This window comes from Panthera tigris, chromosome E3, assembly GCF_018350195.1.
Source record: "Panthera tigris isolate Pti1 chromosome E3, P.tigris_Pti1_mat1.1, whole genome shotgun sequence".
Taxonomy (NCBI): domain Eukaryota; kingdom Metazoa; phylum Chordata; class Mammalia; order Carnivora; family Felidae; genus Panthera; species Panthera tigris.
Window position 1 is genome coordinate 31,190,141 of NC_056675.1, and position 22,718 is coordinate 31,212,858.

The 22,718-nt window shown below is 49.0% G+C and overlaps 1 protein-coding gene across 5 annotated transcripts in view; it reads right to left on the minus strand.

Annotated features, from left to right (window-relative positions):
* Window positions 1-22,718, minus strand: part of SNX29 (sorting nexin 29) — a 495,580-nt gene that overhangs the window by 161,798 nt on the left and 311,064 nt on the right. For all 5 annotated transcript variants that reach the window (XR_006212700.1, XM_042972465.1, XM_042972468.1 and 2 more), the window contains one exon: window positions 13,163-13,279. Coding sequence is in view for 4 of the 5 variants with exons in the window: in XM_042972465.1 (XP_042828399.1) it covers window positions 13,163-13,279 (117 nt within the window). In the remaining variant the exon portion in view is untranslated. The remainder of the gene's footprint in view (window positions 1-13,162; window positions 13,280-22,718) is intronic.

Consider the following 22,718-nt stretch of genomic DNA (forward strand, 5'->3'; position numbering starts at 1 on the left):
CAGATCAAGGGAGGCAATGGCTTGGCTCTGTGCCGATTCATCAGGGATCCCTTTACCGAGATGCACCTGGTTCCAATCCAATCGCATAATCTCCCGAAAGAAAGACAGCAACATATCCAGCCATAATCTACTCTGAATCCCACAAACCAACTAGCCAGAGACTCAACTTGCAAGAAACACAGAGCAAAAACACCATTTGTTTTTATGGGGAGATTACATAAATCTACTTCAAGAAAACGGGGAAAGCTTCCAGAGCCAACTGGAAGATCGTTTTGATGTCCAGATGCCACTCAGCTCAAAGTGTTCACTGCCCAACACAGCAGCCCTAAATTTATAACGGGCCAGGAAAGCAGGAAGTACAGATGGGCCTTTATTTTTTAAAAAAAGATGATAAAAATTAGGAAGAAACCTAAAAAATAAAAATGGAGAAAGTCACATGTAACTGGTAGGGAAGGGAACTCTATTATCACAAAGAAAAATTTATTAAATTAAGGCATAAGTACATCTAATATATCTAATTAGAGGGTCTGTACAAGTGTAATCGTGTGGTTCTGTGTCCTCAGAAATACGGTGTTAATGTAACAGAAATAAAAGAAATTACATTAGGGTTTAATGTCTTGGTCAGAAAGATTTATAAGGCAGGGTGGGGACAGGCTAGAGCAGGTTGGGGAGGTCTGCAAAAATGAGTCAAGGATAGCGCTTCCCAACCACAAGGGACAGAGGTCCTTGCCCAGAACAACCCATACAGGAGTCCCACTGGAGGCCCTAATCACAGGAGCCCCTTTTCCGTGCTAATGACATCGTAATGAGAAACTTACAGGCCGATAAAATACACAACAGTGGGGAGCAAAGCAACGCAAGGTCCTTTTGTGGGAGGCAGGAGTGGAGTCCGGGAGCAGCTTCCGCAGAAGGCAGAGTGAGGTCACAGCCACCCCATTAGCGAAGTAAGAGCGGGCCTTGCTGGTGCCAATCACGTGTGTGTGTTGCCAGCGCGGGACTCCGCTTCATCCGAATGTGAACTTCCGGGTCAGATGGAAACAAACAAGGAAGATAGGCTTGTTTCAGAAGGACTTGGTAGAGAATCCAATGGGGCACAGTGCCTGTCAGCACAGGCGCATCTTGGCTGCCAATTCTGCTGGTGGAGCTGTGGGCAGCAAAGTCGAACGAGCCATTCGCAAAGCTGTGCTGGGGAAGGGAGAAAAGGTAACAGGGGGGCCAAAAGCCACCTTGTAATTGTGGCTTCTCTTTCTTCAGAAGCAATGGCAGGAAAGGTGCCAGAGTTAGACCTCTGTCCGTGTAGACCTCTGTCTCCGAGCCAAGTCACAATGCACGTCACAGAGAACATATTCTCATCTTTGACCTCATCAAAGCCAGAGCCCGTTTCTTCCACATCTGCCACCTCCCTGCAATGGGCCCACACTCATGTAAGACACACAAAACATGAGCGACACACAGGCAGCCTCAGCCAGGGCAGCCAGTGCCTCTCTCAACGCACAGCTGAAATCACTGTGGAGCACCAGGTGTCTAAGTCTGGACTCTTCTGCACCTTGCCAGTGTTTCCTGGTTGCATCCATAGGAGACCGGCTTCGGGGCAAAGCTTGCACGTGCTGCATTTGCCAACAGACACAAAACCCCGATCGTCACGAAAATGTGCTTTCAAAGTTCCATACCCGTATGTCCCGGGTAGCCAGGTACTGCCCACCTGAACCCCAAACAGTAGCCCCTCGGGGCTCTCCTATGGAACCCAACTACCCATGGTGGTGAGCAAGCCAAGCATAAACCAGGGGCAAGAGTTTAACCTGGGCACATGTGGGAAGACAGACTGGCGATCCGAAGAACCCTTTGCTTTAAAGCCAAGGAGCGTGCGATCACTCAGGGTCTGTGCCCATGGGCAGAAAAAGATATTGGACTGAAAGAGGGGTTTTGATTCTGGGACACAGAGAGGTCTAAAGTGGGTTCTGCAATCATCCTTCTAGAGGATTTTGTGTCAAAAACTAACATTTCTAAGCTAAGCCTCTATGTGCGATATATTTTTAGTAGCCTCTCTTAAATGGCACTTTTAAAAATAATCTCCTTCAAGACGGTAGACGATTAAAACACCAATGTCCAAGTGCTGAATTTAAAAGCCTCTTATAATTTGGAACTCAACGTTTAGAGCTGCTGTGGGGCAGCAGACAATTTGGTACTTGATCATTAGATATTCTGCAAGTGCCGCCCAGCTGAAAAATATATTTCTTATTAAGCTTCTGTACTTAAATAGCATCAGCCCACAAGTGAAAGCATTCCCTCTGAAGGTTTTAACGATCCCAAGCAAGTCCCAGGAAGCATTTCATTTCAAAGTGAGCCATATTAAAAAACTTGGGATGAGTTTCTTTTTTTTTCCGCCATCGATCTCAACCTTGAATTTTAAATTACTTGTCTTGCTCTCCCACCAGGCACAGTCATTTCCACAGTAGAGGAAGGGTGCCCTGTGGAAACGCCAAGCAGCTTAGAGCAAGGATTAACAGCAAGTCTGTTATTCTGCAGGATCCAGGAAGGCACCTTGGATAACCAAGTATGGTGGTTAAGAGAGTGTAACCATGGATCCTACAGGTACGTGGTCAGATGTACACATCATACACTCCGAGGGTGACTCCGGTGGCAGCCCAAGGAGAGGCACGTGAACACAGACCCGTCTCAAGAAAGCTACCAGTCTGCGTGGGAAACGAAGTTCAACACAAGAGAGGGGAACCATATTGCAGCAGGCAGGAAGGGACAGTCTGCACAGGCTTTTGGGGAGCTTGGTCCTAAGGGATACCACGACACAGGGGCCCTGTGCAGAACACACAAGTCGGGCAACAAGGAAGAAACGGAAAGGCTGTGAGCTTGTCGAGCCAGCTGCGACGCACAGCAGGCATCTTCCCATCACCAGGCAACGCGAACGCTCACCCAAGGAGAGAAAATGGGAAGGAGCGGGGAGGGGAGAGACAGAGTGAGCCGGCTGCAGAGAAGGGTTCAGGCATGAGCAAGAGACAGACAGGCAGACGGAGACCAAGCACACGCAGGAAGTGGGGTTGGGAGGTCAGAGAGAGCCAGAGATCAAGACAGGCAGATGGAGAAAGAAAGGAGCAGACAGAGAGAAAGAGAAGCAGGCAGGAGAACAGCAAGAGAGAAGCGCAACGGGACAGAAGAAACAGAGAAATAGTTAACAATCAACCAGACGGAGCAGGAGAGAGAAGGTAATCTGAGCGAGAATAAGAAGTGCCAGCTCCTCGAGAGCACCTGTGCAAGAGGCCCCGAGTGCCAGGGTTCAGCACTGCTCAGGTGACCGAGGCCCCGGCCAGCTGGGGTGAGCGGAGAGCCAGTCGGAGCCGGGACCGAAAGACCCCGCTGCACCCCACAGCCACACAGCGTCACTCCCTCCCCTCCAGCCCCTGCACACTGCACGCCCAGACAGGCCCATGAGACAAACCGGGCTTCCCTGATCCCCTTGCCAGCTGGTGCGTGGGTAACGAAAACGGTGTGTAACTGGGCCCTAACTTTCCCAAATGCCTTCCTCCAAAGACATCTTAGAAAAGATGCTCCTTGGGGCGCCTGGGTGGTTCAGTGGTTAAGCGTCCGACTTCGTCTCCAGTCACGATCTCACGGTTCAGGAGTTCAAGCCCCACATTGAGCTCTGTGCTGACAGCTCTGAGCCTGCTTTGAATTCTCTGTCCCCCTCTCCCTCTGCATCCCCCCCCCGCCCTGCTCTTTCTCTCTCTCTTTCTCTCAAAAATAAACAAAAGACCCCAAATAGCCAAAGTAATATTGGAGAAAAAAACCAAAATGGGAGGCATCACAATCCCAGACTTTAGCCTCTACTACAAAGCTGTGATCATCAAGACAGTATGTTACTGGCACAAAAACAGACACAGAGACCAATGGAATAGAATAGAGAACCCAGAAGTGGACCCACAGTGTATGGCCAACTAATCTTTGACAAAGCAGGAAAGAGTATCCAATGGAAAAAAGTCAGTCTCTTTAACAAATGGTGGTGGGAGACCTGGACAGCAACATGCAGAAGGATGAAACTAGACCACTTTCTTACACCATACACAAAAATAAACCCAAAATGGATGAAGGATCCAAATGTGGGACAGGAAACCATCAAAACCCTAAGAGGAGAAAGCGGGCAACAACCTCTTTGACCTCAGCCACAGCAATTTCTTGCTCGACACATCTCCAAAGGGAAGGGAATTAGAAGCAAAAATGAACTACCGGGACCTCATCAAGATAAAAAGCTTCTGCACTGCAAAGGAAACAATCAACAAAACTAGAAGGCAACAGACGGAATGGAAAAAGATATTTGCAAATTACATATCAGATAAAGGGCTAGTATCCACAATCTGTAAAGAACTTAACAAACTCAACACCCGAAAAACAAATAATCCAGTGAAGAAATGGGTAGAAGACATGAGTAGACACTTTGCCAAAGAAGACATCCAGATGGCCGACAGACACATGAAAAGATGCTCAACGTCATTCGTCATCAGGGAACTACAAATCAAAACCACACTAAGATACCACCTCATGCCGGTCTGAGTGGCTAAAATGAACAAATCAGGAAACCATAGATGCTGGAGAGGATGTGGAGAAACGGGAACCCTCTTGCACTGTTGGTGTGGATGCAAACTGGTGCAGCCGCTCTGGAAAACAGTGTGGAGGTTCCTCAGAAAATTAAAAATAGACCTACCCTATGACCCAGCAATAGCACTGCTAGGAATTTACCCAAGGGATACAGGAGTGCTGATGCCTAGGGGCACCTGTACCCCAATGTGTATAGCAGCACTTTCAACAATAGCCAAATTAAGGAAAGAGCCTAAATGTCCATCAACTGACAAATGGATAAAGAAGATGTGGTTTATATATACAATGGAATACTACTTGGCAATGAGAAAGAATGAAATTTGGCCATTTGCAGCAACGTGGCTGGAACTGGAGGGTATTATGCTAAGTGAAATAAGTCAGTGAGAGAAAGACAGATACCATATGTTTTCACTCATATGTGCATCTTGACAAACTTAAAAGAAGACCATGGGGGAGGGGAAGGCTAAAAACAGTTACAGACAGGGAGGGAGGCAAACCATAAGAGACTCTTAAGGATTGAGAACAAACTAAGGGTAGATGGGGCGTGAGGGAGACGGGAAAGTGGGTGATGGGCAGGGAGGACAGCACTTGCTGGGATGAGCAGTGGGTGTTGTATGGAAACTAATTTGATAATAAATTATATTTACAAAAATAAACAAACATTTAAAAAAATTTTCGAAAAGATGCTCCTTGGGGAAATGATCTTGGGAAATAATGCATATAACGCATGCTGTACCTACCCCCTTTGGAGAGCAGGGAGGCACCATTGTGGGAAGTGCTCCAGCAAGGAAGCCCAGTGAACACGCTCTGATCTAACATTTTCTGGATCCTTCCACCACTGCACTCCCCTCTTCTAAAGGCACCAGCTTTGCATGCCCACTGAATCAGCGTTCTGCTTTTGGGAAACTGCCTTCTCTAGATTCCAAGTTTTCCAAAGAGCCCTTTCTGAGATGAAGATGAAGTGATTAGTGTGCCTTAAAAACAAAACAAAACAAAACAAAACAAAACAAAAACTACTTTGATGTCCAGAATGAGCTGGAGATAAGAAAGGGACAGATTCGTCTTGCAGGTAGGGAGTGGGCACCACAGAGGAATCTGGATCTTTAAAACCACCCAGTGTGTCGGGCCTAGAGCACATCACACTAAATTTTGCTTGAAATGAAAAAGCAAAAATGAAACAGGCAGAGGCACAGTTTGAAAAAGGAGACAGGCCCGGATTTGCATGGGGTGCCACCGCAAAGCCATGTGCCTCGGGCTGGGTCACGAGAGCTCCCTGCATCTCTGTCAGCTCGTGTGACCCCTGGACCTAAGACACACATTACACAGGGCTGCTGTCGCGGGGAGAGGATGTGAATGCCGCCTCAAGTCACACACACTGGGCCATCTCTGCCGCCTGGGCGGAGGGGGCAGATGCAATTAAAGGATGCTCAGGATGGAGAGACAGAGACCCAACTCAGGAGCAGAAGAAAGAGAAGAGGAATCCAACTTCAACGACGTGAAGTGAGACCATGTCTGCCCCCCCAGGGGGAACGAACCCCCACATGATGACTAGCTCAGCCCTAAGCTTTCCCCTCTAATGGACCCGCACGCCTCAAAATCTTACAAGGCTCTATTTCCCTGTCTCCATTTATTATTCAAAGCAGGAGCTGTTCTCCCAGAGAGCTCTCAGGGCTGTAATCAAATCCCACTAAAAGTGGGAAAAAAAAAGAAAGAAAGAAAAGAAAAAAGAAAAAGAAAAAACTCCGGCATTCATTCACATCTTATACCAGAGGGGGAGAAAAGAATAATGAGCAGAGTCCTAAAAATACCTACATTCAAAAAAAGAAAACGAAAAAACTTCAACCCCTAATCCCAAACTCATTCTTAAAATAAGCAACTTGGCTTCAAAGTCTGTAACATCACAAAAAGGTAGCAGTGGGAGCAAACTATGTCCCTGCTCCTATCTTTGAAAACAACCATCCGGGCCACACACTCCTCCTGAGCTCCGTGCAAACGAAGTTCTCACTCAGCAAACGCTCAGCAAGCACCTACTACGTGCACGTCGGTGCTAGGCACTGGCGATTCGGACATGAAAACGGGTCAGGCCACCGCCAAGAGCCCACGACCGAGCGGTTTTACTGGCAGCCTCTCCACGAGCCGCCCAGGGGAGCCATGTTATCCCCACTTGATACAAGGGCCAGGTGGGGCTTCCAAATACAGCAAAACCAGGGCTTCCCATGACACTCTGGCGGTGTAGGAGGAAGTCAAATCCAAGGTGAGCAGAGAGCCGGGCCAAGTGGAAATAAACACAGGAGAGCCTGAGCTTCCCAAGGTAGATGCTTCTCACAGAGACATAGAAGGCTCCAGAACTGAAGCTGAGCTTCCAACTTCCTCCTTCCTTTTGCCCCAGTGGTCTGACTCTGGGGAGGTAAGCAGAGCAGACCCAGGGCAATGACAAGGTCAAGTATGCCCTGGGGACCACTGCCCAAATGGCCAGCTCTTCCCACAGTCTTCAGGCCCTTAAATGACCTCTCTTCTCTCTCCTCCCTGTGTCCAGCACCACCTGCCCCCAGGAAAGGATCCCATGACAGTCAGAGCTACCACTGTGTGAATGGATGCCATTGCCCTGAAGGACATTCAGACAGGAGACAAAAACATGGCAGGGCAGAGAGAAGGTGGGCTTACACGTCAAAGGTTCCAGGGAAGTCTGGACTCCAGCACTTCCTACTTGGGACTTTCATTCATTCATCTGATGATTCACCCAACGAGCCAACCCACATGAACTCAGCACCTACTGCATGAATCACTGGGCCCCAAGCAAGCAGGAGACATAGAATTTGCTCTCCCGGAGCAGGGAAGACAGATAACAATCAGTGACAGATCCACGTAGAATTACATTAAGAGAAGAAGGGAGAGAGGCTTGTAAGCATCATACTCTACAGGGAAAATGTGACCTTGTCGTGGGCATCAGCATGGTTTCCTGAGGAAGTGAGGAGTTGATATCGACGGTTTGAGGCCTGAGCACAGAGCATTATTCCAGGCAGAGGGAACAGCAGGAGCAAAGGGTACATAGAACGAGGAAGCAAGGGCCATGGAGCTGAAGACGACCGAGAGGCTGGAGGCCCACCACTGTGGGGCACCGTAACGAGGTGGCAGGTGGGACCTAAACCCTTCTGTACTTCCGCTGCCAGATTTATAAAAGAGGGTGACACCCCAACTTGATTCACAGGCTTCTCTCCAAAATTAAGTGAGAATGAACACGAAGACCCAATGTGTGCCTGACACACTGTCAGAACTTGATACATCGTGAGCTGGTGATGGATGCTGGCCCCCCAGAAGGGTTTCCTGCAATGAGGTCAGGGAGGATGGAAGAAGGGGGTGGTCTTCCCCAGTGCCTTGGAAATCTTCCAAGGCAAGGTTTCTGGGGATCACCTGGCTGAGCTGGGCCCCACAGACTGCCCGACAATCTTCTAATCCAAAAGTAGGATTCACAAGAATGTTATGCTAACATTGTCATGGAAGTAAAAACGAGAAACAACTCAATATCCATCAATAGGGGCCTGGTCAAATAAATTATGGTATTGCCAGTTTAAGGGAACATGACATAGTTCTTCAATAGAAGAATGAGGTAGAGCTACATGTAAAATAAAAAGATCCCCCCTGTTAAATGGGGCTGAGGGGAGTCCTATACGGAGTCGGCAGCTAGTTACTAAAGCATGGAGCATTGTGTGTGTGATGCCCCCAGGCATCCCTCATCTCTGAAAAGACAAACCCAACACTGGTCATTGTTAGTGACTCCAGGCAGAAAAACGAGGGGGCCAGCGACAGGAGGAAGATTCACTTTTCACTAAATGCTCTTACACTGCTTGACTTTTTAGCATGGGTGTAACGAGATTGGTCAAGAGTCCAAAAGTCTGCAAATTTCAATTGTTTAAAGCAAAATCCAGTCTTGCAAGGCAGACAGAGCCCCCACTTCTTGCTGTGGGGGCTTGGCTGAGTTACTTCATGTCTGAGCCTCAGGTGCTACTTCTGTAAAATGGTGTCATAATGGTAATCACCACTGAGGTCGGTGAGGATTAAATGAAGGGCTAATACTTTAGAGGTATTTAAATTTGAGGTATACATCAATTACTCAATAAATGTCACCTATTAAAATCAGAGTTGCTTATTTATAACAACTGGTTAGTAGTATTTGTCATTCACACAGAGAATAATGCACCGAAGGTGCACTCTGAAAATGCATCCACGGCGACAAGAGCCACCTATCTTTCTTTCAGCATAAGGGCACATGACAACTCCTATAGGATCTGACCTACACTAAGGAATGGGAGCCCTCCTGGGTCTGCACCTGCTATCAAGCCCCCTCCAGTAAGGTGGGCCATGGAATATGCCAGGACCCCTTGCACTGGGCAGGGATATGGGAGACACTTGCCTGCACCCCACACCAGTTCCGCCCACACTCTGAAACACAAGTCAATGCCGGGAGTTCTCCGTTACTACAACCCCACTGTCCTTTCTCAGCTACGGGGTCACAGATGCAGTAAAATGTGAAGGCACATTGCCGAGGTCTTTAACATGGGGCACGGCTGGGAAGGACACGCAGAGGGACCTTGGGATCTTGCTTGGAAGGCTGATGGGTAACACAAGGGAAGCCCCCTTACTTGTTCCCCCAATTGCCCAGAGTTGGTGGAGCGCAAGAAAGAAAACAGACTTTGTGATTAAATCCAAGTTTGAATCCAGCTCCACAACATACTCACTCAGAGATTCGGGGACCTCTCTGAGCCTCAGTCAACCTATAAAACAAAGATGATATCATCTGCCGCAAAGGGTTCTTAGTGCACAATAGGTACTTACGAAATGTGTTTCCGTCTTAGGAAAATGTGCCTCTCCCTAATGAAAGAGCTCCACAGAGATCTCGTACAAATCTTGGGCTTGTGAGGAGCAAGGGAAACAAAGTCTATCAGGGATGCACCACAGGGCTTTAAGCACAGGAGGCAACATTCACACGCTGGCATCAGAGAAACAAAGAGGGTCTGGTGTGAAGGTACCTCCAGTGGTGCCTTCCCACATCAATGCCTACGTGCACCCTGATTGAAGGGTGTGAAAGCAAGATGGCCAAAAGAAAAAAAAAATCAAACCTGAAACTCATCAAGACTCTACAGTTAATGACCAATTCAAAGGAAAGGCAAAGGACAGAGGAACACGGTAAGGATCACCATAGGGTCGCAATCAACAAAATCCTAAACAGGAAAACCTAGAGTTCAAAGGGCCAAGTTTGTCAATAGTGGCAACACAAGGTGGTGAAGGGAGGACTATGGAAGGGAATATACAAATTAAGAGGCTTCAGAGACCTATCACCCAACTGCAACATATGCACTGCATTAAGACCCTGATTACAGCAGATAAATCAAAAACATTTTTTTCAGATAACTGGAGAAAATTAACCACTGACTGGACATCTGAAGACACTAAGGAATTATCACTGATTTTTCAGGTACGATAATCGTACTGTAAATATCTTTTAGTGATAAATACTCAAATATTTATGTCTGAAATAGTATCATGACTTGGACATGCATCCAAATAATTTGAGCTCAGAAGGGATTGAATTGAGTAGGAACGAATCAAGAATGACCCCGAGCTGATTACTGGGAGAGCTGAGTGACGGGGTTTCATTAAATGATTCTCCCTTTCCCATAGGTTTGCAATTGCCATTTTATTAAAAGTTCGTGAGTAAGCCCGAGGCTGGTAGGGAATGTTCACAACGTGCGTAACTGAAAAGATATGTGAAGTACTGTTAGAAATCAGCAAGAAAACACACACACAGCCCAGTCGAAAGTGGACAAAGACTACAAGTCACAGAAGGGGAAGCCAAAATAACCAGGCAGCAAATGTCAAGAAGGCCCACCCCGCTCATGATCAGAAAAATCCCAGGGAAACCACCTCACACCCAGAAGCATTCGTAGAGACGTTCAAGTGTTGGCAGGAACTCCTACACACTGACAGAGGGATAATCAACAGGTGATAATCAACAACAACAACACGGATCTCAAGGAAACATTTGCGTAGTGGAGGCAGGAACTGCTAATAAATGGCCACTAAGATAGTAAAGGGAGACAAGCAGAAGCTATCCATCTCCTGATAGAAAACACCACTCCAGCGACAGGAACGTTAGCGGGAAAATTAAACCAACATCCAAGTGCCCAGACCCAAGCGCCAAGTTAAGAAAATAGAGGCAACAGAGGGGCGTGCGGAGTAACACTGTAGAGGTGCGATCTGCGAGTCTCAGGTGGTGACACGACCCGGTCTTCAGCAGACACGTGTTAAGGAAAAGAGAGTTGGAGGACTCCATAGACGAACAGAAACATAAGTGAGTGGTTCAATCCAGAGACAAAGGGAGCACAACACTGGTTGGCAGGGGCTGCAGGAGGGAGGAATGGGGCGTCGGCGTAGAGTGGGGCAGAGGTTCAGCTGGGGAAGATGAACACGGTCAGGAGACAGACGGTGGTGTGGGCTGCACAACAACGTGAGTGAACCTAAAGCCACACAACTGCACACGTCAAACTGGCTAACATGGTAAATTTTATATCATATTTTACTAAATTCAAACAAGGGTTTTAAGAAGAAGAGAAACATAAAGGACATTACCAATTACAACACGTGGACCTCATGTGGATCCTAATTTTTAAAAACCTATAAAAAGGTATGGAACAGTAAGAAGTATGAACACTGATATTTGATGGTATAAAGGAACTAATGGTCACAGACAGGGGACGATGGTAATATATTCATGGTTTCCTATTTCTAAGATCTACACGGAGCTGTGTACAGATGAAGTCACAGCCAGTATTTGATTCAAATTAATACAGAAGGGAGAATCAGGTGCGGAACTTCAAACAAACTGACCTCGACTGAGGACAGTTCTACTTCACAGGGATACAGGACATGCTTTAAACTTACCTGCCTACCTATGGGCATCTGACATTTAACATGATAAAAGCTCCGAGATGAAGAAGCTATCATAAACGTGTACAGGAGGATGAAACACTCTCACCAACTGGGTTTGTGACAGCTGAGTAAATGCAAACAACCCAAATGTCCAATCAAACACGACGGGACTACAAATACTGTGGTACTGGGGCACCTGGGTGGCTCAGCTGGTTAAGTGGCTGACTTCAGCTCAGTCATGATCTCACAGTTAGTGAGTTCGAGCCCCGCGTCGGGCTCTGTGCTGATGGCTCGGAGCCTGGAGCCTGCTTCGGATTCTGTGTCTCCCTCTCTCTCTGCTCCTTCTCCACTTGTGAGCTCTCTCTCTCTCTCTCTCAAAAATAAACACTAAAAAATGTTTTGAAAAAAAAAATAGTGGAATACGTTGTTCAATAGAGAACTAGAGTCAAGAAAGTGAATGAACTAGACCAGGACTTCCTAACCAGGGTGGTTTGGCCCCTGCCCCTCAGGAAACGTCGGGCAATGTCTGCAGGCCTTCTTGGTCACTGTAACAGCCTGGAGTGCTGCTGGCCTCCAGTGGGTAGAAATCAGGGGTGCTGCTAAACACCCAAGATGCATAGGACAGCCCACAACAAGTAACTACCATCGCCCCCTTTACGTATCTGCGGGGGATACATTCCAAGATCCTAAGTGGGTGTCTGAAGCCATGGACAGCACTGAAGCATACACATACTGTGCTTTTTACTACACATGAATACCTATGACAAAGTTTAATTTATAAATCAGGCACAGTAAGGGGTTAGCAACAGAAAATAACTGAATAATTTTAGCAATATACTGTAATAAAAGATGTGAATGAGCCCCTCTCTCAAAATCTTACTGTCCTGTACTCCCCCTTCTTCTTGTGATGATGTGCGATGATCCAAGGCCTAAGTGACGGGATCAAGGGGGGTGAGTGATGCAAGCATCGTGATGTAGCATGAGGCCACCGCTGACCTTCTCACAACTCACCAGAAGGAGAGTGGTGTGCTTCCAGACCACGGGAAGCGGAACCACGGCTATGGGGGGACTACCGTAAGTGGCCCCAAGCATCGAGAGAGCCACAGTTTAAAGATCCTGTACTAGATCTTTGTGAGACAGTCCTCAAACCACAAAACTGAGTTAAAAACCAGCAAAAACAAGGGGCCACGGGACTTACACAGTAACATCATGTAGGTGAAAGTTAAACAGAACCAAGACTGCTTATTGCTAATTGAAACGTATGTGTGTAGCAAAGTATAAAAATAGGAAGGAGAAGGCTACACGCCCATTTCAGAATATGGATTATGGGGTGCCGGGGCATGAAACGTTACAAAGGGGGGCTTCAAATGGAACTGGTATCATCGTGTTTATTCTACCCCCTTCCACACAAAGAAAACCAAGCATAGTGAAGGTTAATGCACATGTAACAGCTGGACGGCGGGTACACGGAAGCTCACTCTGGCCATCTCTGTACTCTTCTTCTACACCCTTGACACAGTCAACAACGAACAAGCTGAGGAGCAGGGTTGGGGGCCGCGGAGGCTGGGCAGACAGACCGACACAGCAGGCAGGAGGGCAGGGCTGGGACCTTCCCGGGGGGAGCACTCACCGGCCCGCGCAGGTCGATGAGCTCCTGCCTCATCTGGGACACGAGGGCTTCCTTGGCCACCAGGGCCCTGTGCAGGCGCTCGTTGAACTCAATCAGCTCACCGTGCATCTCCGCCACCTGGAACACACAAGCACCGAACGGTGAGGCTCAGAGGGCAGACTCCCCTCACCCAGGTCACCTGTCCCACCTTCTCTGGGCCTGTCACTTGTCAGCAAGGCACCGGGAGGTTGTTTGGGCTGGAGACAGAACGCCACTCACCTGTGAGTCATGCAAATCCACCTGTAAGGTGAACATGTCTTGCACTTGGTTCATTTTAACACTACAGAATCTACAGTCGGTCGTTCAAGGTCAGGACGGTGCTGCTATCAGGTTATTTGGGGCCTAAGGTTTTCTCCTTCATGGACACTTTTCTAGTGAAGGCTTTCTTGCTCATCTGAGTTGGGCCTGCCAAAAATTACGCTGCTGATGGTACAGCTGGACTGACCGACCATTTCTGTTCCTCGGGAACTTGGTTCTGAAACCCGAGAAAATAGAACCAGAGCTCAAAGCGATGGGAACAGTAATGATGACGGACAGAACTGCAATGGCACAGCTACCCCTGAATTACTGCTTAGTCAACGCCAGGAAATCCTTTCCACGTGCTGCTAACATCTTTGCTACGCGGGCTCTATAAGGCAGGCGTTGTCATTTCTGCCTTACAGAAGGGAAAGGCTGTCACAGAGTGGAAGAAGCTAGCTCAAGGTCATACCGCTAATGAAGGACTGACTCCAGGACCCTGGCTCTCGACCACTGGGCTACCTGCCATGATTCTACCACTTCCACCGTGCCCCACGTGCAGCCCACTTGATGGTGGCCCAGGGTGAGCCCTTGAATTTTTGCACGTTTATTCAATGCCCCCAGCTCACCCCAAAGAAACAGAAACAGAGGTTGCCATAAGGTAGGCTATGATTGATGTACAGAATCAACAAAAGACCTTTCCAGCTATTTGTTTACAAAGATGTGTTCCTGTAAGGCCAAAACATAAAGTAATTTCCCTGATTACATGAGCAATCTTGACCGGGCTTAAAATCAAATTCAACTATAATTTATTTAAACTTTTTAGAGAAATGTGAGACGTCCTCTTGCCATGCTCTTCAGGAACGTTCAAAGAAGAATCTTGCAAGTATCTTAAAGAGAACCCCTCTCCAGGGCACCCAGGTGGCTCTGTCAGTTAAGTGTCCAACTTGGACTCATGATCTCACGGTTTGTGGGTTCACCCTACACTGGGGTCTGCACTGGCGGCGTGGAGCCTGTTTGGGATTCTCTCTCTCTCTCTCTCTCTCTCTCTCACTCTCTCTCCTTCCCTCCCTCCCTCTCTGTCCCCAGCACCACTTGCACTCTCTCTCTCTCTCTCTCTCAAAAATAAATAAACAACAACCACAAAAGAGAATCCCTTGAGAATGGAGATGCCAGGAGACCCTCACCTAACCCTGTGTCCTTGCTTTTCCCAAGAGATGACCCCCTCCTACATACCACAGACTGCAGCCAGGTACTTAGTATAAACAGTAGTCAAGACAAAAATATTACCAGACCATTTGTAATAAGTATTATATATGAAATATAAAACATACCATCAGAATAAAGAAGGGATCTAAGGACGCTTTTGTGGGAAAAGAAAGGATCATTAACCTAAGTCCTGATGCCTCAGGAGGAGTAAAGGAGGGCCTCCCTTTTTTTCTATTTTTTTTTGATATGTCGTTATATAAAAGGTAAAAGGCATAAAAGGAAATACACAAGATATTACCATTAGTCAAGGGACAGATTTTCTTTCCATTATTTCTACTTTTCTTTATTTTTTAGTTTCCAGATAATGAACACTGTTCCATTTACCAGCGGGTATAATCACTTGGGCTCTTTAAAAGAATTAAAATTCTTGGCCTGAAACTAAAGGCAGCCGTGGTACAATCAACATGAAACGTACCGAGCTCCCGATCAAATTCTGAGGCTTCCTTCGACTTGCTGTGTGAACCCCCACCCTGTCCACGGTGGCCCCTGTCTCTCAGGTGCCCACCTCTTTCAAACCAGTGCGACATGCACGGTGAGAAGGGCCGGAAAGACACTGCAAGTCCCATGCAATTAACAACGGGAGAGTAAGTCAGGAAGCCCCTAACCAGGGTCCTTGTATATAGACCCAAAATTACTATTTCCCCGTTGTCTTATCCCTTTTGCATTAAAAAAAAAAAAAAAAAAAAAAAAAGCTTAGGATGGTCTTCTTGTGGCCTTTCACAAACACACACGGTATCACTAATAATGCGTGTGTGGATCCTCCACACAGAAATCACGTAAATCCCCCATGAGCCTCCTTGGGCCTAAGAATCCATTTACCACACAGTAAACAGGAAACTGTGACACAACTACCCATATCACTGCTAAATACCTGCCAACGTGCCCCCACAAAATAGAGCTTTAAATAAATGCCACTGTCATTTCCAAAGCAAAGCAGGGCTTTTGCTTTGTTTTTGTTTTGCTTTGTTTTGCAGGGGCAGCCAGTGTTGAAACAAATTTTCCATAAATGCATAAAACATCGACACATCCCAGCTTCAAAGGGTATTTATCACGAGCTGTTCTCTTCTGCAGCCAGAAGAGTGAGTTGACCGTGTCAGACGAAGCTTTCATTTCACTAGGGAAGGAGGCAGGGGGAAGGGGTGGAGATCCAGGGGAAGAGAGGAGACAAAATTCGATGCGCTCATTTCGAGCAGCCGTGAAAACTACAAGGTTCCCTGTTATTCAGCCAGGCTCTGAAACTCTGAATTTCTGTACGAGAGATCCCTACACACAGGCACTGAGACACACAGCTTTCGTCTTCCACAAACCATGCCGAGCATGCTGTTCCGTGAGTACCTCCTTCCAAGTCCAGTATAACTAAAAATGGATTCAAGTCTCCCAGAGCCTCCAGACCAAGCGGAGATCATAAAAAACGAAAGCAGGAAGCTCAAGCACTGCCTGCTGGAGTTTTTATTAGGCTCCAAGTGTGCTTACAGGTCCCACCTGACCATTCCTGATTTTCAGCAGCCACAGAAACTCGCAGGGAATGGGGGAGGGAAGGACATTAAGTAGCTACCCTTTAAGACCCTCCTCTACCAAGCAGACCCAGTGATCTTCCCAAAGCAACATCTGATGCTGTCACCTGCTGCTTAAAACCTTCAATGCTTCTCGCTGCTCTAAAGATAAATAAAACCCAAACACCTTTGAGATCTGGTGCCGGCCTCTCTCTAACCCCCCATCGCTTGCCCCCACCTTTGGCATCTAAAGTCACTCAGACCCACAGATCTACATCCCATAAACGCGCTGAGCTCTAGGAGGACGCCCTGTAGACAGGGAGGAGAAAGGCACATTCAGCAGAGGAAACTTCAGTTGCAAAGGCCCCAAAGTTGCTGGGGTGGCGTGGGCAGCTGAGACAAGGCAGTTAAAGGCTCAGATTCCGGTGCAAGATAGGCCTGTGCTTGATCACTTACAGTGAGGTCTAGGGCACATCACTTAACGACGAGGAGCCTAAAGCCATTCACCTATGAAATGAGGGTTCAAAACCATACCCACTGCATGGGGCCACGGAGCTGCTGCCTTGAGCGGGTGCACTGTGTCTGGGCATGGTGAGCGCTCAGTGAGGGAGAGCTGGCCTTCCAGGATGGGTGATGGCATGGAAGGGAAATAAAGGAAAAGGATGCCTGCTGAAGCTGGATACAAGGGGCCACACGTGCTCTACCATGGAGCTCAGCTGTGGAGACAGACTCCTTGTCCCCCACTGAGGCAATGTCACCAACAGAATTGCTAACCACGTGTCAGGCCCTGTTCCACGTGTGGTGAGGGGAGGCAGGTATGTCATGGGGTTCACACCCTCCGGGTCAAACAAACTTACAGCTCAGGGAGAGAGAAAGACTGGGGAAGAGGACAGGGTGTCAGGGAAGGCCTCCCCCAGAGAGAACAACGATGGTAGGTAGAAAGATTCAAGAAGCGTTAAGTCACGGGCGATCTGGCAACATCTATCCAACTTTTACATCACTCACCTGTGACCTGGCAAATCTCTGTTTGGGAGTTATCTGGTGCCTCTCTACTTGCCCCTGTGCCCAAAGCACCAGTTTAACTCCAAACAGCTGGAACCCACCTAAATGCTCAACCACATGGCTTGGTAAGACTTCACCAGGCTCACCTCCTATCTCCCACCTCCAGCCCCTGGCAGACATCACTAGCTGCTTGCTGTACTCCTTCCTCAAGAAAACACTCAGGCAGGCATTACCAACCAATCAGCATCTGGGTCTGTGGGAGACCCCTGCTTGGTATCCCTGGCCTAAGGGATGCAGGAACGTGCCATCAGGAAGGTGACATTTGAGTCGGGCTTTGGAAGACGATGCCTTTGGAACGTCAGGGGACTGAGCAATCCATTCCAGCTGGAGCATTAGAGAAGATGATTTCCAAAAACAAAGCGGCTGTGAAAAAGCCTTTAAGTCTGTGAAAATCCCAGGAATTATCATAATTACCTGCCAAATCATGAAAGAATTATAAATTTTTTTAAAAAATGCCTCTGGCATTTCCTTTGATATCAGAATGATCTATGTAATCACATTCAAAGCAAATCATGTTTCTCCCTCCCTCAGCTACCTGATTAGACACCTCCCTGATGAACGACACCACGACACCCCCCAAATTTTAACAGCAACTGAGGCTGTTCGGGTCACACACCCCCAAGGATCCAAAAACATTCACTGAGAGGTCTCAGTATCCTAAGTTTCATCAAACGCACAAGCTCTTCTTTGGTCCCATGTACACAGGCTGCAGGCAGGGTTCGAGAACCTCTCTCTGGGATGAGGACACTGCACCTGCTCAGTGAGGACAAAGCCCTGGCCAGCGCCCGCCTGTCTGCATTGGCTTTTGAGCACCAACTGCATGCCACACCTCTTCCAGGCGTTATATCCTTCCGTTCACAGGATCCTCGCTCCGCCCACATGCCTCCTGGAGGCTGGGCGTGCCTTCCTAAAGATGAGCCTTGGGCTCAGAGAGGCGGGGCTAGGGGACTAAGTCTCAGAGTCAGGGGCGGGAAGTGGCAGGCCGGAAGGCCCCCATCTGCGCTCTCTGCGCTCCACCTGGAGCTATGGAAGAAAGCTGTGCCCCTCGAGGGTGAAGGAGAGGAGGAGCCTGCCCCACGGGGTAGAGGGAAGCAGGGCAGTGCGGGCCAGAGGTTCCCGAACCAAGCTGATCATTAGCCACTTGGAGGGTGTTTGAAAAATACAGATTTTGAGAGGGCGCCTGGGTGGCTCAGTTGGCTGGGTGGCCGACTTCGGCTCAGGTCATGATGTCACAGCTCGTGAGTTCGAGCCCCGTGTCGGGCTCTGTGCTGACAGCTCAGAGCCTGGAGCCTGCTTCGGATTCTGTGTCTCCCTCTCTCTGACCCTCCCCCCATTTGCATTCTGTCTCTCTCTGTCTCTCTCTCTCTCAAAAATAAAATAAAATAAAAAACATTAAAAAAGAGAGAAAGACAGATTTGGGGGCCTCACCCTCAGAAATTTTGACTCACTGGGAGTAGGAGATCCAACCAAGTACTTTTTAAAGGCCCCACCGGCCATGATGATCACTCAGTTCTGGGAGCTGCCTTCAAAGTCACACACAGGGTATCAGCTGCAGTTGGGCTCCGTCCTGACTTGCAGAAAACCTAGCTTTTCCGCTCCTATTTGCAAAACAGCGGTGTCACGGAAGCGTCTCCACTTGCCGGCTGTCCACTTCCAACTCCTCCCGGGGGTGAACCAGGCCACGAGCCAGAGAATAACTACCCCAGGGCGCTAACGGCAGCAACTGGCACACGCAGTGTGGCGGGCGGAACGCTCGGAAACGGCGCAGTGAGCCTGCGGCCGGTGCTACCCAGAGGGGCCCGTGAACCGGGGCCCAGATGTGGAAGGCGGACCGTGGGCTACCAGAGTGGGACTAGGTAAGAACAGAAGTTCACAGTAAAGAGCTAAAAACATTTGACACAATTTCATATTGCAACGCAATCCAGGAATTCCATAGATTTTCTGGGGGTTTTTTTGGAGGGGCAGGGGGGGGGTTTACATAGGTGTCAGTCTGCAAAAAATGGGAAGTTCAAGAAAAAACCCCAGTTGTGCCTTGCATTAATAATTATCAGAAACAATGATGAGTTAATGATGAAAAATGAAGCCCAACTATGATCGTTTTTAGATGAGATTTGAATTCTTTAAAAAGAAAGAAAAAGAAAGAAAGAAAGAACGAATGAACGAACTGGGGCACCTGGGTGGCTCAGCTGGTTAAGCATCTGACTCTTGATTTCAGCCGAGGTCACGATCTCACAGTTCTGTGAGTTTGAGCCCTGCATCAGGCTCCGGGTGCTGACTGCGAGCAACCTGCTTGGGATTCTCACTCTCTGTCTCTCTGCCCTTCCCCTGCTCGCACGGCCTCTCTCAAAATAAGTAAACTTTATTTTTTTTTTATTTTTATTTTTTTTAATTTATTTTTGGGACAGAGAGAGACAGAGCATGAACGGGGGAGGGGCAGAGAGAGAGGGAGACACAGAACCGGAAACAGGCTCCAGGCTCCGAGCCATCAGCCCAGAGCCTGACGCGGGGCTCGAACTCACGGACCGCGAGATCGTGACCTGGCTGAAGTCGGACGCCTAACCGACTGCGCCACCCAGGCGCCCCTAAGTAAACTTTAAAAAAACAGAGACAGAACCAACACTATCAATTGTCAGTCTATCGGATGGATATGTGTTTTCTTTTTCAATTTTATTTTGCAGCAAGAGGGAAAGAGGGAGAATTTCAAGTATGCTCCCTGCCCACCTCAGAGCCAGATGTGCAGCCCAATCCCACAATCCTGGGTTCATGACCCGGACGGAAATTAAGAGTCACACGGTCAACCGACTGATCCACTCAGGTGCCTCTGTGTTGTTTTCTTGTACAGTGTCAGTCTGGGCTTGAAAACTAAACAAATTTAGGAAAGTTAACTAAAATAATGAGTATGCAGACCCAGCCCAGGACACAGGTCTCAGAAGTTCTGGGGAAAGTATAGCTGCCATCACTTTCTTTGACCCCCGTGTGTTGAACTTTTCCTACAGTTGCCTGATCATGCCCATTCTCCAGGGGAGGAAGGTGGGGCTCAGGAACTAAGGAACAAACTGTCTCAGGTCACAGAGTTCACGAGTGACAGCTGAGACGAACTCAGTCATCACGGCTCCACAGCCCACAGTCTTTCCATCACGTGGCCCTTCAGGCGATGGATAAATTAGCCAGCAAGAGCAATATTGTGACCGTGTGTGGACAGAGGAAGCCCGGGCTGAGAAAGGCTGAGAGCCCCCTGTAAGGGCACAGGGCTTATTCCCACCAGGGTCACGACTCTAGACCCGGTCTCCTCCTCCTCCGCCGGGGCCATGAGACTCCCAAGGTGAGAAATGAGGGGGCATTTTGGACAGCGACCGTGGGGAAGGGGCGTCAGGCTCACAGGGCAATCCCTCGGCACGACAGCTGCTCTAGCAATGCTTTAGGAAGCACCTCATCGATGCCATGGCTCCCTGGGAGGTGATGCTTTCACTTGGAGTTTCACAGCTAAGGAACCTGAGGCACAGAGAAGATAATCAACACCTTGCCCATGACCACACGGCAAGCCGGCTGCGTCAGAACCAAGATTCAAAGTTCCGAGTCCTCCTTTTGGACTCTCCCCCCTGCCTCTCCCTCCACCATCACCAGGATGCTAGCACAGTCTCCGCAGCACGGGGCCGCCAGGAGTGATGGACCCGGACCCAGGACGAGAGCACCGGCACACTCACACCCCCCACGGGACAAGGTGCTGTCACACACACACACACCCCGCTTGAAGAACAAGCACCAACAGACACACACCCTCCAGGAAAAGGCACATCAGCTCTACAGGGCACGCTGTCACCAGCATGAAGACCTCCTCCCACCGCCCTCGGAGCCTCCAGACGCCCGGCCTTGGACCATTTTACAGACACCCACCCCGAGAGACCCTGGCAGTAAGGGAAAGAGCACCCAGAGGGAGTCAGAACCCCTGCTAAGGCAGACCCTCCTGGGGAACTCAGGGTCCAAGGGAGAAACTCAGAGAAGATTCCGGGAGCACCCCAGCACCAGGGCAAGCCTTCTGCAAAGTGTTTGTTGCTTCCTGTGAAGACGTTTTGGAAACTAGTTTCCAAGTGACGTCACATGAAGACACTCTGAGGGGCTGTCAGATATTACTGCGGGAGGTTCAAAATCAGGATGGAGTACAGAAAAATAAGGGGCGTGGAGGTCAAACCCAGGCTCTGTCTACTCACTGCTGTGTGACCGCGAGTAAATAATTTCACATCTCTGATTCTTGCTATGTTCTTTGTCAGTTGAGGACACTGTCCCTTACTGTACAGGTTTGTCATGGGGAACAGAGAAAGAGAGTTCGGCCGCTGTCCAGTGCCGGCCCCCGGGAACGAGCCCTAAGTGATCACAACAAGTACTTTCTGGGGTCAGACAGCGTTGCGGGGGCCTCATACATTAGCATATACAACCCGCCTGGGAAGTGTAGCTCTGTGCCCATTATACAGACGAGGAAGCCAAGGTTCAGAAAGGGCAAGCGATTGTCTGCAAGAAGGGGTGCGTGAGTCCAGAGCTCACAGTCCGGGGTCTCCTATCTTCCCAGTCTCTCCAGCTTCCTCCTTCCTTTGCTCCTTTCGCTTTGCTCCTGCTGGTGGGAAGGGGGGCTGAGCCCAGGAGCCGTCCGCGCCCTCCCTTCTCGGCGAGGCAGCAGCTCTGCTACCTTGACACTGGGCCTCCTCGACAGCACCTCATGAAGCTGTCACGTGACACCCTCGGCCGAAGCCTGTGAGGCAGACCCTCCTCCAGGTGCCACCGAGATAGGACCGTGTGGGCTCTGTCCGCAAAGTCACTGAGATAAGCAGTGACTGGGGAGGAAACCCTAGTGGTTAGTTCAGTTTGAAAGAGCTTGCCTTCACCTCCTCTGTAGCGAGCCCCGCCGTGCCCGCAGCTCCAAGCTGGCGAGAAGGAATACTTGGAAACATCTGGCTGGGATTACGATTTCATGGGGGGGGGGGAGGGCCGGGGAGGGGAAGAAACACCCAGAACTAACAACAGCTCAATTAATACCGGGATGTCGCTGAGAAACACATGTTCAGGTAGCTGTGACAGGTCCGCCACGGAGCTGCTGGGTCCCAGTCCCTAACACGTGGGTCCTCACTTCTCTTGACGCACGACCTTTCCGAGAACACACAGAGGCAAGCCGCGGAGAAAGGTCACAAGGAGCAGCAGCTGCGCACAGCCCAGATAACACCTTTTCTTCCCTGCCTTTGCTCATGGCCCTTCCAGAGCAAAGGCAGAATACTGAGAAACCGCGGTAATAAGAGAGCAGCCGACACCTTCACGGCGGTTGCTTGAGACAAATGAGGAGGAAGAGCAAAGCCCGACAAAACCATGAAAGATGCGCTCACCCGGGAACAGCACAGACGCGTCATGCGGCCGCGAAGCTTTGAAACAGGTGCCGCCATCCGTCCCCCGTCCTGCTGGAGCATCAGCAC